At 35.3% G+C, this 16,143-nt stretch overlaps 1 protein-coding gene and 1 long non-coding RNA gene across 5 annotated transcripts in view; one reads left to right on the forward strand and one right to left on the reverse strand.

The window, feature by feature from the left end:
• LOC123379208 overlaps positions 1-16,143 on the forward strand; it is a 51,027-nt gene that overhangs the window by 12,906 nt on the left and 21,978 nt on the right. The window contains exon 3 of one of the 2 annotated variants that reach the window (XR_006583413.1): positions 5,217-6,132. The exons of the other annotated variant lie outside the window; for it this stretch is intronic. This is a non-coding gene — a long non-coding RNA (uncharacterized LOC123379208). Of the gene's footprint in view, positions 1-5,216; positions 6,133-16,143 lie in introns of those variants that run through there. 2 annotated transcript variants of the gene reach the window in all.
• Positions 5,109-16,143, reverse strand: part of TFPI (tissue factor pathway inhibitor) — a 104,579-nt gene continuing 93,544 nt past the window's right edge. For 2 of the 3 annotated variants that reach the window (XM_019838357.3, XM_045034116.1), the window contains 2 exons: positions 5,952-6,131; positions 5,109-5,255 (listed from right to left, as the gene is read on the reverse strand). In XM_019838357.3, the coding sequence (XP_019693916.1) occupies positions 5,149-5,255; positions 5,952-6,131 (287 nt within the window). In that variant the 3' untranslated portion in view covers positions 5,109-5,148. Of the gene's footprint in view, positions 5,256-5,951; positions 6,132-9,817; positions 9,843-16,143 lie in introns of all 3 variants that reach the window. The other variant, XR_002161619.3, reaches the window with a different exon arrangement.

A 16,143-nucleotide genomic window follows, 5' to 3' on the forward strand; every position in this document is an offset into this window, starting at 1 on the left:
GCCATTCTTTTTTTTTTTTACATTTATTTATTTTTGACAGAGACAGAGCACAAGTCAGGGAGGGGTAGAGTGAGAAGGAGGCACAGAATCCAAAGCAGGCTCCAGGCTCTGTCAGCACAGAGCCTGACGTGGGGCTCGAACTCCCAACTGCGAGATCATGACCTGAGGTGAAGTCAGACGCCCAACCGACTGAGCCACCCAGGTGCCCCTGATTTTGGCCATTCTAATAGATGTATAGTAGTAGCTCACTGTTGTAATTTGTAGTTTACTGATGGTAGAGAGCATCTTTTAATATGCTTGTGTCATCTGTAGATCTTCTTTGGTGAGGTATCTGTTAAGATCTTTGAACCATTTTTTAATAAGGTTATTATTTTTTTAGTTTTAAAAGTTCTTTGAATGTTTTATATAACAGTCCCTTATCAGATGTGTCTTTTGAAATATTGTCTCCCCGTTCAATATCTTCTAATCTCTTGATACTAGATTTTGTACAGCATAAATTTTTAATTTTAATGAAATCCAGCCTATCAATTATTTCTTTCATGGATTGTGCCTGAGGCCAGGGAACAAGTCTAAATGTTTCTAGAAAACTTTATTGGAGAGGATGTGGGCCTTAAATTCTGGAAGTCATCTTGAAACCCTGTGAGATTAAAAAAAGGTAATAAATGTTGGGCAGCAGAATCAGGAATAAAGATGGACTGAGTTTTATTGACAGTATAAAGCCCTGAGTCCATCTATACTTAGGTAAAATACCTTTGGCCTTTCCAATTATTTTTTAATGTTTGTTTTATTTTGAGAGAGAGAGAGAGAGAGAGAGAGAGAGAGAGAATATGCATGAGAGAGTGGGGGAGGGGCAGAGAGAGAGGGAGACACAGAATCTGAAACAGGCTCCAGGCTCTCAGCTGTCAGCACAGAGCCCGATGTGGGACTCGAACTCACAAGCTAAGATATCATGACCTGAGCCTAAATTGGATGCTTAACAGACTGAGCCACCCAGACACCCCTAGCCTTTCCAATTTTGTGATCAAATATATCCTTGTTTCATTTCAGACTGCTGGGGCCAGAATTTTTTTAGATGAAGAATTTTAGTCAGAAGTTTTGGATGAGGAAGTCCTACTCATTGTCATAATGCTCTATTTTATTGTATTATATGACTAAATGCTTACACACATCTCTCTCTCTCTCTCTCTCTCTCTCTCTCTCTGTCTCTCTGGTAAAATGAATTACCATGTATCACTACTCCCTTAAAAAAGTGGTCTGAATAATTCTAGCCAAGACACCAGCTATAGTTCAGAGATTGGTCCTGAGAGACTAAGATGAAGGTCTCATGTTCTATAGAGCAGAATACAGGAAAAGCAATTCAGGTGTGTTCATGCTAAATTTCTTAAGAAAGAACTGAAAGTCAAAGGTTGGAGACTAAATTCAAATGCTAACTTCAAAAAAATGAGACACGAGCAGGAGCAGCTTATGAAAGAACCCTAGATTTCTCCTAGTTACTTTAATGTCATTTTCTTCTGGTATGGAAATGGGCCAGGGCATTTTCAATAGTCAAGATTGGAAGTCATATATAATACATAGTTACATGAAATATATTTAAATATATATATACACACACACACACACACACATATATATAATTTATAGAATTATATGAGGTGATTGGTAGAAATATGGGATGGAGTATGGATTTTAAAGCACATGTACTAGTGTGTTCGACAAATAAGAAGTCCTAGTACATGAATACACATTTGTAATTGAAAGGAGATTATTAGCAAATTCTAATTAAAGAAGGTGAAAATCAACTGGAGTTTATGGAACAATTTTTTTCTTTGTCTTAGGACTTCATCTGTGTAATAACTGAAGAACACTAAATTTTTTTCTGAAGTATAAGAAACTTCATGATGGGACACCTGGGTGGCTCAGTTGGCTGAGCATCCAATTCTTGATTTCGGCTCAGGCCATGATGTCACAGTCATGGGTTCAAGCCGGGGTTGGGCTCTGCACTGACAGCAAAGAGCCTATTTGAGATTCTTTCTCACCCTCTCTGCCCCTTCTCTGCTCACATGCATCTCATGCTTGCAGGCTCTCTCTCTCTCTCTCTCTCTCAAAATAAACATTAAAAAAAAAAACTTCATGGGGTACCTGGGTGGCTCAGCGGTTGAGTGTCCAACTTCAGCTCAAGATGATTTCACAGCTGGTAGGTTTGAGCCCTGCACTGGGCTTGCTGCTGGTAGTGCAGAGCTCAGTTCAGATCCTCTGACCCCCTTTCTCTCTGCCTCCCCTCCCCCCACCCCGCCCCATTCATGCTCTCTCTGTCAAATATAAATAAAAAATAATAAAAAATAAAACCTTCATGAGGGGTGTCTGGGTGGCTCAGTTGGTTAACGGTCCAACTTCATCTCAGGTCATGATCCCATGTTGGGCCCTGTGCTGACAGCTCAGAGCCTGGAGCCTGCTTCAAAATTGTTTCCCTCTCTCTCTTCCTCTCCCACTTGTGTTCTGTCTCTGTCTCTCCCCAAAAATAAATACACGTTAAAAAAATTTTAAAACAAGAAAGAAAAAAAAACCTTCATGAACATAACAGCTATGCTTCATTCAGAATATTTTATTTATTATAATGTAAACACTAAAATCATTTGGGCAGTTTTCAGCATGATTCATTAATTTTGAACAGAGAGAAAACTAAGTAGGTATATACATATAAATGCTGTATAAAGTAATTCTATATAAAATTCACAGTTAGATGTATTTAATTATGTAACACAAAGTAAGACAATACAACCAGAGAGCTTCTTATTTAAAAACACAGTAAAAATAATATTCTCATGCATTAAAAATTAGAAATCATCTGAGTGTATTTCTTGGTTAAGTAATGAACCCGTGAATGATTGTTGGAGAAAACCGTCAACTCACTAATGTGCTACTTCTATGTCCTTGGTGGCAGATAGGTTAGCTTAGGAGACCATATTGTTTATTTAAAGGTATTACTCTCCATGTATAATGATACAAAGCATATTTCACAGGGATTTTGATTTCCAAGTCTCAAATTCCACAGCAAAGATCCAGTCTAAGGCAGTTAGTTATGTATATATTATGTATATATATTATATTTGAAATCAAGATATAAAATTTTTAAGTGAAAAAAATTGACACTATTTTATAATGATATAATTTTTATGCCTTAGGATGAAAGTAATTTGTAATTGTATCTTAGGACTTCATATTCAGCCACAAAACAGAGTAATTTTATAGCTCACATCAGCTGAACCCTGACTTCACATGGATAGTCTGGAAAAGATAATATTTTTAAGTAGGAAATCAGCATGAATAAGCTGACTAAATAAAGAGTATTTAGTGAACAGTATATACCCTTTTAATTAAATTGAAATAGTCATGAAAGAGGGCAGTAGTGTAATATATATAGAACAAAATAAAATTGTGGGGGATGGGGTGGGGTTAAGTACCAACTAGTGAGTCCTTGATGGATTTTGAGTGGTGGAGAAATATGCTCTAAGGAATTAATTCTTAGGAATTAAATCAATACTGATGTGAAGAATGCAGTAGGGGCAAAAACCCTGGAGTTGGATGAACTTTATGAAAAAGGAAGCACTAGTGTTTAGAGACTGATCAGATACGTACATGAGAAAAAAGAAGTCAAAACTGGGGTCAAACTTTCAAGTCAGAGGAACAGAGAATTATAATACTATTGCTAGAGAGAAATCATAAAGCTAAACTAAGTGGATGAAGTGATTAGTTGTTTCTAGATGACAAGTTCAAATTTAAATGCAAAGTTTGAGGTGAATATTATAGGAACTAAAATGTCTAGGAGGCTGTTGAGATGCCAGACTGCACATAGATCAGCAGAAAAGGATCTGGATAAAGTGAATTAACTCCACGGAGAGATTATTTAAAACCCTGAGAGTGAATAGTACATAGATTTTCTGGTGGAATCTTCCTTGCTGATAGACTTTTCAGTAGTAGACCTTCCTTTTCTACATAAATAATATGACTTTTTCTTCCCCCTGAAGCTTACTTCCCCCATGACTTACTTATTGGTTGCATTGCATGCAAAGCTTAATGATAAATGAATAAGTTTCAGTAGGATTCAATATTCTTGCTATTTGGGGTAAGAGAAAATTTTGTTAAACAATAAAATTAGGAAGTATATAAACACAATTCACTTTTGATTGCCATTAAAAACTTCCCTTTCCACCAAGTTTCTTCTTACCATGATCTGTACTTAACATACCACTATTCAACCATTTTTACTAATATAGTGAGTCATAAGCACACATACATACACAAAATAGTTAAATCAATCAAAATCAGGCAGGCACATGATAGAGTTGACTCTTTTTGTTCAGTTAATGGTATGGCTCAAGATTGAGGTACTTGTTTATAAGAAAGAAAAAGTATGTCTATGGAGGGAAGCACATAATAGAATTGTATTATTACCAGCTTTCGCACAGTTGAGTGATCCTTATAGAAGCAAATGCTTGTCACCATATTTGATGTGAAATCCAAAAAGTGCTTGATCCTTAATATCTGCATTTATCAATTTGGGCATAGACTATAAAGATCATCATACACATGAGCAAAACAAATAAATGACAACATATTCTCAAACAGATAATCACCAAATGGAAAAATGGACTGTCTTGGTGTGGCCAGTAAATGATAGCTTGTAGTTAATGAAAAATATAAAGGAATTGAGAGAATAGGTAAATTCACAGTAGTCAGTTAATAAATCATTGTCCTTGAGTAAGCAATTTGACTAGATTAAGAAATGAATTCTGATAAAAATGTATTAATAGCAGTTAACTTGTACATAGAAAATTGATGGAAATATTCATTAAAAGGATTTCAGGAAAAAAAATTATAGTGAAAAGTTTCATCCAAAATATTTAGAACTAATGTAACAATGTAAGATTTATTTATTTATTTATTTTGTTTATTTATTTATTTAGAGAAAAAGAGAGTATGTGAGTGGGGGAGGGCAGAGAAAATCCCAAGCAGGCTCCATGCTGTCAGCACAGAACCTGACCCACAGAGCCCAAGGTGGGGCTCAATCTCCCCAACCATGAGATCATGACCTAGCCAAGAGCAAGAATCAGACGCTTAACAGACTGAGCCACTCAGGTGCCCCCAAATTTATATTTTTTTAACAAAAATTTTTTCGTATCCTATTTTCACTGTCTGCTTCTTTCTTTTTCTTTTAGTTTTAATTAATCCTCCTTTTGATGTTCTTTGGATGAAGCCTACAAAAGGAAGAGAAACAAATTTATTATGCATATTAAAGTAATATAATAAAACATTTTACCTAAAATTTTCTCAAATTATCCTTTAATATTTAAAACAAAAAACTGGCTTAAAAGCCTCTAATTTGTCTGTCTTTGTGTAGAACAACCTAATTCTAAGGAAGTCATTTTGCATATATAAGAATTAGCAAAAATGGATAAGAATGTTATTGATTTTTATTCATCTTCAGTTAGAAATTCATGCTTGTTTTATTAAAGTGAACATGTGGCTGTATATGGTTGGTGGAATTATATGTGATTTTTATTTATATATTGATATTCAGTAAACATGCATCATTTTTATATTCAGAAGAAAATTAGTAACCACATTAAAATGTGCATTATAAGATAGCTTACAAATATTTTGGTATAATCATTTTAAATGAAAGCTTAGTATATAAATATTAAAAGAATAAAATGTTTTGTTTAAAACTGATTATTTTTTGTGAAGACACATTAAGAGAAATTGTAGTTGACATCTCCAGAACTATCATCTAGATGTAATAATTAAAAGGGGGACATATATTAGCTTAATTATAATAATTTTTATTATAAATAGAACTAATTTCATAATATTTTCTTAGATTAAAATTTGTTCACAATTTCATGAAAATTGTTATCCTAAGTACTACTGAAGGGGAAGAATGTTTTCTATACCTTTTTTACAAGTCCTAAGACATGCATTTTTAGAAGTAAAATTATTTTCATTCCCTCCACATCCACTGTATTTAAATGGGCGGCATTTCCCAATAACTGAATTATAGTAGAATCGGCTCACATTGGCTTGACACAATCCTCTGTCTGCTGGGGTCAGACACCAGGAAGGACCGTAAAATTCTAAGAACATCAAGAAAACACGGTAAATCGCATATGATAGTTAATCTGAGACTTTAATATTTATTGTTTATAGATCAGTCTTGTGGCATGTTTATATAAAACAGTAATCTGAATGAATAAAGGTAGTACTCTCTGTAATCCATGTATTTCAATTTGAGGAAAATGCTTTACTAATCGCCATGTGTACACTACAGTAAGATCTATCGCAAATAAATAAAAAAGTAGATATATTTGTTAAAGGGAAGTGCTATGATGACTCTTTAAAATGAAAAAAAAAACTAGTTGTCCTAATAAGAGAAACTACTATTCAAAAAATTAACTTACAAAAATTTGTTAATTTCAAATTCATTTGAAAAAAACAATCAATGTTTATATATCATTTTTGTTCATGAATGTTCAACTTTGGGGGCGGTGCAAAATCCTTATTTGATGTAGCAAATCTTTATTTGCTGCATGATGCAAGAATTGAAGCTGAGGAAGAGTGTTTTCTTGACTAAAGTTCTAAATGATGTAACGTAATCACAATTTAAAGCACAGGAATTCAGGTATAGCAAATTCTAATTTCAAGCTTCAGAGAAGGAGCCCTGAAGAGATGGTTTGATTTAGTAAGAAAGTTTTCTTGGGAATGGAAAAATCAGTTCTAGATGAGTTAGATGTTTTTGCAAAGGAAGGGATATTGCTGAAGCAGGTAAGATAAAAAACACTTGGTTGAAGCCAAGACAGACACACTGATGTGTCAATGGGACTAACCACTTTAAAAACAGAAGAAAGAAAATGCAACTAGGGTAGTAAAAGGATCACTCGTTTTCTTCTTCTTCTTCTTCTTCTTCTTCTTCTTCTTCTTCTTCTTCTTCTTCTTCTTTTAATGTTTATTTTTGAGAGAGAAAGCATGAATGGAGGAGGGGCAGAGAGACAGAGATGGGGAATAGGATCCAAAGCAGGTTCTGGGCTGATAGAGAACCTTATGTGGCTCCCCCCCCCCCCCCGCCCCGAACACAGTTGGCAAGATCATGACCTTAGCCCAAGTCAGACACTCAGCCACCTGAACCACCTAGGAGCCTCATGGATCACTCATTTTCTTAAGGCAAAGCAGAGAAATAGTTTTAGTTCAATGGTAGCTTTTAGTTCTTTTGGGAATTCTTATCAGTGAGGGGAAGCTGATACTCTTAAACAGCAGATTTCAACTGCTTGATCTTAGTGAGCCAATACTGCAGGCAAGGTGGTAGATGGTGAGGAATCAATAAAAGAAAACTGTACTGGCTTTGCCAAATAGTGAGATGTGGCACAGAAAATAGAGAGGATATGCTAAATGTGCAAAATTGGCAGAAAATAGACTTTGAGGAATCCAGCCAACGAAGGCAAAGAGGTTGTGCAGAAAGCTGTAAGTGGTTTGATGGCAAGCAAACCCTAAATGAAAAGACTATAAAAGAAATAAAATGAAACAATTTGAAGGAAACATGAGATCTAATCTAAAGTAATGAACAGTAGTATAATCCTAATTAGACATGAAAAAAATAAGGATCTGGATTTACCTCCTGCCTTCTTGATAATTTAAATAAAGATTAGAGTGTCTTGATATAATGGCTTATTTAATAGAGAAATTCTGGAAAATAAATGGAATGGGATGACCATAGAAAGAATATATAAGACATTTTAGAAAGATGATGATTCTGTCAAAATTCAAGAACTGTAATCACATAAAGAATACTGTCTTTGACTTTAAGTCTTTGCCTAGGTCTACAAATACTGATTTTAAAAGAACATCTTCGATCTATAAAACTAAAACAAAGTCATGTAGTCTAAATTCTTTTTTATGTATTCCTATTTGGGGGCTATAGTATAGCGCGTGATTATTGCCATCATAGATATAAATTAAGATGTTATTTGGTGAAAATATATGCTTAACTTCCAATGTTGAAGTCTCCTGCCTCCAATATTGGTTTCCGTGAGAGAAATTTTCTAACAGTATAGTAGAGATACACTGTAATTGAGCCCTACTATTGTGCAAACTTGCCCAATGTATATGCTCTGGATTCTCATTAACCCAGAGTCTGGAATATGAGGAGGTTACCAGTTGCTACCACTTCTGTCTCCACAAACTTTCAAGTTATCACCTGTATTCAGATACAAAAGAAATACTCCACAAGCAATCAGCCTGATTTGAGAAATAGAGAAAATGGCTATTTTTTTTTCTCACCAAGCACCCATAGATGCTTCATAGCTGGTGTGTGAGTATGATGATAAGATTTATACATCAGTTTCACTTTAGCACTTTGTACACAAGATTTATTAGCCCACAGTAAGTTGAAGATAATATACATAGATGTACCTGTAAGTTGTACACTTCTTCTTTACAAATGTTAATTATTATGTCTTAATATCAAGATTCTACCTACAGTTCCTTATTCCAAGAGAGAGAATTTTTTTCTTTTTTTTTTAACATTTTATTTTTTATTCTCTATACCCAACGTGGGGCTCGAACTTAGAACCTGGAGATCGAGAGTTGTATGCTCTACCAACTGAGCCAGCCAGGCACCCCCAAGACAGAATTTTCTGAAAACATGAAGCAATTCCATCCCTCTTTTTCCTTAACCTGAAGTAAACCTGGCCCCACAAAATTAAGGCTACTTCAAAATAAGAGCAAAATAGACTAGTACATCTCAGGCTACAATCCCTAGACTAAAGGTAACAAAGGAGGAACCTCTGTTATCCTAGGCCAAGAGCCTAGAACACCAGGTGAAAGCTAGAACAATAACAAGCCTCTGCAGGGGGATCTGAAGCCATGGAGGATACAAGTTTGGTGGGGAGAGGTACCCTAGCTTTTGTCTTTCTTTGGGCACCAAGTCTTCCAACAATGTCTGCCATTCACCAAATCTACTCCAAAGCCAAGGGAAAGGGTTTCCTATAATATGGGACAGGGCAAGAAGAAGGCAGGGGTTTTATAGTTGACCAGCACAGATGCCATCAGAGAGTTTCACTACAAGTTAATTTGTCTCAAGCATCAGATTGCCTCTATCTGAAACTCTGACATCGGAACCAGAGTGTGTCTGGCTTGCTGCTCTCTGACCTCCTGGGAATTGGTATATGGACTTGAATTGTCCCTCTTATCAGACACTGGCTCCTGCTTAAAAAGCATCTATCCGTGACTGACCCAGTTACTGTTGTCCATCTATCTCAATTTGTTTGTCCTGACTTTAATCACTACCTACACAGATTATCAAATACAACTCACCTTCGACCCAGATAAATATCGCAGTTCCTAACTCTAAAAATACAAGTATTTTGATAGGTTAAAATCTGAAATTAGTTACTAAGAATGTTGTATTATAGTTAACTTTTAAAAGTTTTTAATACAATAATTATCAGATGGGGAGTCTTTGTAAGGCTATTACCTTCAGAGCATGAATTCTACCTTCTATGTAAACAAAGTCATTTCTCCTAAAATCATTTTAACTCAAAGAAGTTGAGAGTATCATTGGATTACTTTAGCACAGACAACAATATAATTAAAATATGAAATAGATGGTTTCTCAAGGACATTTTAGCTCCAAGATTTTTTGAGTCCTTGATTACCATCTGGCTCAATCTCCAAAAGTGAGGAAATTGAAATTTCTTGTACCTCATGAGGAGATAAGCTTGACTGTTTTCAATTGACATATTTATTCTAGATAAACATAAGCACTCACCTACTCACAATCCAGACTTTGATATCTACAATGAAAGAAAATATAAAGGTTTTGAAGTAGTTGCATAATGTAATTGTTTTGATCCAGGTTATAATTATTCAGATATTTAAGCAAGAATAAAAGGACACTAACCTGACTTCTGTTCATTTTCCAAAGGGAATTTAATAACCAAATGCATTCTGTCTTGATCTTGCCATTAGCAACAAGTTGAATAGCTTCCATTTAGAGGGTCTATGATAGATTTCAGAATTCAGGATCCACTTCTATTCTGCCAGGAACTGCCATGATCTAGTATGGCTGCTAAATTGGTGGTACTCCAAAAATCAGTTTTATATTTAAAGTGGCTTATGTAAATTTTCTCTGAAACTTAGACTGTAAACCTTAAATTTTATAGTCACTTTGGATATTTACTATGGTGTCTTTCTGCTCCCACTTTACATACATAATATTTAGGCTTTTATTTTACCAACCAACTTAGGATTTATGAACCATCCCATGACTTGCTGGGAAATTTTTTGTCTTCTGAGATTATTTAAGGGAATTGAATAATAAACCTTTTTCCTTTGAATGACATATTCTTTTTTTCCCATGATTTTCTAGTAGAGAAAACTATTTTAACTTTCTAATTACAGTTTATCATTGTAAAACACTGAATTAATACAAAAGTATAACAAATAGAAAACAAAAGTTCTCTATAATTTGACCCTTGTCCCATAACCACCCTCAGTGTTTTGGTGGATATCTTCCTGCAAATTGTTTGCATAGGTAAACATATACTGTATGAGCATATAGTACTGTGTATCTTTTTATGCTTGATAATATTTTGTGAATGTTTCCATATTCATATATATCATTTTTAATATGTACAGTATTTCATTTCTTGAATCGACAATAGTATACTTAGTCAATCCATTACTCATGTGTATATAGATGACTTTTTTTCAATTCCAGATAATGGCTCATGAGCATCTATACACTGGTTCAGATATTTCTAGAGACATTTCTAAAATTAGAATTGTGTAAAAGCTATATTCAACTTACAATTGGGTAGATGCTGCTGAATTTTCTGCTGAAAGTTTATATAAATATATACTGACACAATGATGTTTTAAATTGCCTAAACAATTACTTACTGTGGGCCTTACTGAAGCGTATGTATGTATGTATGTATGTATGTATTTATTTATTTATTTATTTCAATGTTTATTTATTTTGGGTAGAGAGAAAGAGACAGGATGCAAGCAGGGGAATGGGAGAGAGAGACAGACACAGAATCTGAAGCAGGCTCCAGGCTCTGAGCTGTCAGCACAGAGCCCAGTGCAGGGTTCGAACTCACGAGATGTGAGATCATGACCTGAGCCACAGTCAGATGCCCAACTGACTGAGCCCCTCCAGTGCATTTATTTATATTCACTTTTATTCTCTCCTCATACCCACAAAAGTAGCTGATTACTGTAGAGATGGTTTTCATATGTAGGAAGCTTTCTGTTCTCCAGGTTATAGCTCCACAATGCCGAGCTTCCTCTATGCTGTTAGGGATTCTCCAGAAGCTACTTTCAGTCTTGTATTTTATTTACTTCATGGTGTGGTAGGAATCAAAAATAGCAAAGAAATATTAGAAGGAAATATGCTAGAATGTTTGGCCACGATTGCCTCTGTGAAATGCAAATATGGTTGATTTTCCTTTTTCTTTTCTATTTTTTCAAGTTGTCTGCCATTATAATGTTCACATTACAAAATAAAATATATAATGTTAGAAATATTATTAGATAATAAAAATATTTTTAGATCCCAGAGTCCTGGGGCCATAAGGAAAAGGCTGGATATTGGAATCTGTGGTTAGAAATGGAGAGTAAACCTGCCATCTGTCAATTTGCTACTTATAGAGAGTAAATCTGTACTACAGGAAAAGTCCATTCACTAACAAGGGAGAATTGGTGTTAAATGGCAGAAACTGACATTCTATATAGAAAAGAAAAGACAGCAGGGAATGGGAAAATGAGTACTGTGGAGTTTTGTTTTGATTTGGATTTTTGTTTTTTGGTTTTGGGGTTTTGGGTTTTTTGTTTGTTTGTTTTGTTTTTGGCCTATGTGTACAGTAATGTAGCTGAAAGTGAAATGTAAAAAGCATTTCAGGGGGCGCCTGGGTGGCGCAGTCGGTTAAGCGTCCGACTTCAGCCAGGTCACGATCTCGCGGTCCGTGAGTTCGAGCCCCGCATCAGGCTCTGGGCTGATGGCTCAGAGCCTGGAGCCTGTTTCCGATTCTGTGTCTCCCTCTCTCTCTGCCCCTCCCCCGTTCATGCTCTGTCTCTCTCTGTCCCAAAAATAAATAAACGTTGAAAAAAAAAATTTAAAAAAAAATAAAAAAAAAAAAGCATTTCAAATTGAAAGGTCATGGAGGAACAGACAGTAAGATACCTTGCCCTGATACGGAAGCCTTCACAGATTAAAAAAGAAGAAGAGAAGTTGTATAGCTACTTATTGGTTGGATTTCTTGGCCTAGGTATGGCCTAACCCAATAGAAAGTGTTTACAAAGTTATCATCATCCAGGGATATTTCTAAATAAAACCATAAAGAAAGCAAGCCATGGTAAAATTACAAATTATGAAACTGTTCCAAGTATAATTTATCCTGAGATAATTATGTCTTATATTTAGAAAAGTTTTTCCTCATGAAATCTGCAAAATTGAACACCCTACAAGATTTTAGTGAAAGGTGAAAATTAATGCTTATTTAGTTTCTTGATTGGCATTTAAGGAAGAGTGTAATTTCAACAAGGGGAAGAGATACAGGGAAAATAGGTGAAGGAAAGCACAAAAGTCAGGATATTCCTGGTTTGTTTGGGGTACTTTGAAATCTCCAGGCTATCTGAAGAACAGAGTACATGGAGAGTATAGTGGGATGCAGGGCTGGAAGAGTAGATTTAGATCAAATTAAGAAGGTTTTTGACTACTTATAGACTTGGATTTTATGATATAGACATTAATGAACAGCCAAAAGTATCGAAGGATCAAAAAGACAGTTCCGCTCTTTCTTGATACATGAAGCAAGCTCAACCAGGCATATGCAGGCTAAATTCTACAGGAGACTTGCAACAAAAGAGAATATGAGATGACCCTAACTGATGTAGGTACATTGGAGATAGATAAAATTAATTACCACATTGACTGTGGGCAGGAAGAGAGCTAGAGAGAAGATAATTCTAGTATTTCTAGACTGATTGACCTAGAAGATGGAATATTTTAAAATATAGTATGAAATATAGCTATAAGCTTTAGAATTTATGTTTTTTAGTTTTTAATATTTATTTATTTATATTGAGAAAGAGAGAGAACACACAAGCAGGGGAGGGACAGAGAGAGGAGGACAGAGATCCCAAGCGGGCTCTGCACTGTCAGTTCAGAGCCTGACACTGGGCTCCTTCCCACGAACCATGAGATCATGACCTGAGCTGAAACCTAGAGCAGGACACTTAACCAACTGAGCCACCCATATAATTTTATCATGGCTTTCTTTCATTGTAGCTTTACTTAGAAAAATCCCTGAACAAAGAGAGAACTGTGAACCATGCCCATGCATTAGCCAGCATCTACACAAATAAATCCAAGATATTAGATAGAAGATAGAACCCAGGCTTTAAAAAGACAAAATTTTAATTGTGATACCCTGCAGTGGAAGTACAATATTGTGACCCTGTCCTCCCATAACACTTGTGCAGCTCTGTGTCTTAGCATATAGTGCAGGCAGTGAAGTCATCTTTGTATCTATGCCTTTCCCCCATTTCAAAGGCAAGCCTATGAAGGACTAAAACCACCTTTCCTTTTTATTATCAAAAGACTTCCAGTTCCCGTGACAATTCCCATCATATAGGAGGTATTTGTTGAACTGAACCGACATTAAGTATAATGGATCTGAACCTCAGGTCATAAGAGAAAGTTGGAAACACAGATTTGCAAGTCTTCTGATTAGAAATATGATCCAAAGACACTATGTATTGGTGTTTTATAATTATGTTTGAATTTTAGAAGTGCTTTATTTTATTTCAGGTAATAGTATTAAGTATACTGAATGAAGATACTTCAGATCAAGGTTACAGGCTTTAGTTATATTAAAAAACTATTGCTAATAAAATATATACAAGTAATACCCGATTATTTTTTCCTACTATAAACGTCCACCAACACCAGATAATCATCATCAAAAACTTCAAATACTAATACTTTTGACCCCTTATTGCATGTTAAACCTGGGGCTAAGAATTTTATATATGTCATCATAATGATCACAAAATTTTGTGAGATATGCTCTCCACATATAACAAATGAGGAAGCTGAGGCCAAGAGTTGTATAATTTTTTTTCAAGGCCACAAAAAAGAGTTGGCAAATAGAATTAGAATTTAAATCCACATCTTTTTGCCCCAAACCCAGTGCTCTTAACCACTATGATATGTTCTCTGAAAACTAACTAGAAGATAACAATAAGTAAAGATATTTTAATAGTTATTAGAAAAAGAAAGCTGTCACAACTTCCTTTTTATATCCAATTTCCAAATTCTCTCCTGTGAAGCTCAGGTTCAGAATGTCTTCTATATTTCTTACCCCAAGTTACATGCGTAGAGTTGGAGTTTATCAAGTTTGAATAGGGAAAAGATAGGTCATCAAATGAAGACAGTGGAAACAAATCTTGAGAGTAACAGTGCTGAGCCAAGCAGTAATCAAAGACATCAAATATTTAAAGACAAGAATTATTGAATTTGCATATTCACCCTGGACTGATTCTAGAAATAACAGACCAGAGTTCCAGGCTTTTATGTATTCTGTGATCATATTTGCATTAACCAGTCAGCTATCCACTTAATAGCATTAAGATCTGATGGAAGACTAGGAACCATATTCTACTGTGTCCCTAGAAAAGATGGAGTTGGGATTTTCCTACTTAATAGATTTTATAATAATGCTTCTCAAACTTATTCTTGCAAAGATGGGTCATTATTCAAAGAGAAGAAGGGCCGTCAGAGAATTACAACATAGAGTAGCACAAGATTTTCTAACCTATTCCTCATTCCTAACCTGCTCTATAGCAATATATACCAAATTCATATGATAATGGGGATTTTTTCCCCTTTTAACAAAAAACATGTGCCACTAAAAATCAGACACACAGATCAATGGAACAAAAATGCCCAGAAATAAACCCAAACTCATATGGTCAATTAATCTATGACAAAGGAGGGAAGAATACATAGTGGACAAAAAACAAGTCTTTACAATAAGTGGTTTTGGGAAAACTGGTCAGCTACTTGCAAAAGAATAAAGCTGGACCACTTTCTTTACCATGTTCAAAAATAAAATGGATTAAAGACCTGTATGTTAAGACCTGAAACTATAAATAAACTCCTGAAAGAAAACATAGGCAATAAACTCCTGAACATTGGTTTTACCAATATTTTAGGAGTTTGTCTCCTCAGGCAAAGGCAACAAAAGCAAAAATAAACAGGTTGGACTACATCAAGATAAAAAGCTTTTTTGCACAGCAAAGGAAACGATCAACAAAACTAAAAGGCAGCCTTCTAAGACTGAGAAGCTATTTGCAAATGATGTATCTGAAAAGTGTTCATACACAAAATATACAAAGAACTTGTACAATTCAACACTAAAACAACAATTTAAAAGTAAGCAGATGACCTGAATAGACATTTTTCTAAAGTAGACATACAAATGGCAACGAAATACAGTAAAACCTTGGATTGTGGATAACTTGTTCTGTGAGTGTTCCACAAGATGAACAAACATTTCTAATAAATTTTAACTTGATAAATGAGTGGTGTCTTGCAATATGAGTAGTATGTGATGCTGAACATCACATGATCACAACTGAGCCAATGGTTCTTCTCTCTCTCTCTCTCTCTCCCTCTCTTCCTCTTGCTGCGGGATTGTGGGTGATTGTCTCCCATGCTCGGATGCTGGGTCTCAGGCCACAGTGTTTGGCAGAAGTCAGGGATTTTTCAGAATGTTGGAAGGTGCCCACAACTGGCACTAGTGTATTTTTTGTCACTTCAAAGCTCCTGTGGACAGTCCTTCACTTTTCCATACAAAGGTAAACTTAGGAATGGTTTGCCTCATTCTAGGTCAGGCTGCCTACAGATATAGACCCTTTTCCTCTGCTGCTTTATTGCCAGTTACATTAAAAGCAGTATATGACAAGAGTTTATTAATACTGGCCTGTAGTCAACATTTGTGAGAGCATATACAAAGGCCCCCATGGAGAAAGATTCCACTGAGCCAAGAGATAGCAGGGATCCCGTTAGTGATCATGAAAGTCATC

The sequence above is a fragment of the Felis catus genome, chromosome C1, assembly GCF_018350175.1.
Source record: "Felis catus isolate Fca126 chromosome C1, F.catus_Fca126_mat1.0, whole genome shotgun sequence".
Lineage (NCBI taxonomy): Eukaryota > Metazoa > Chordata > Mammalia > Carnivora > Felidae > Felis > Felis catus.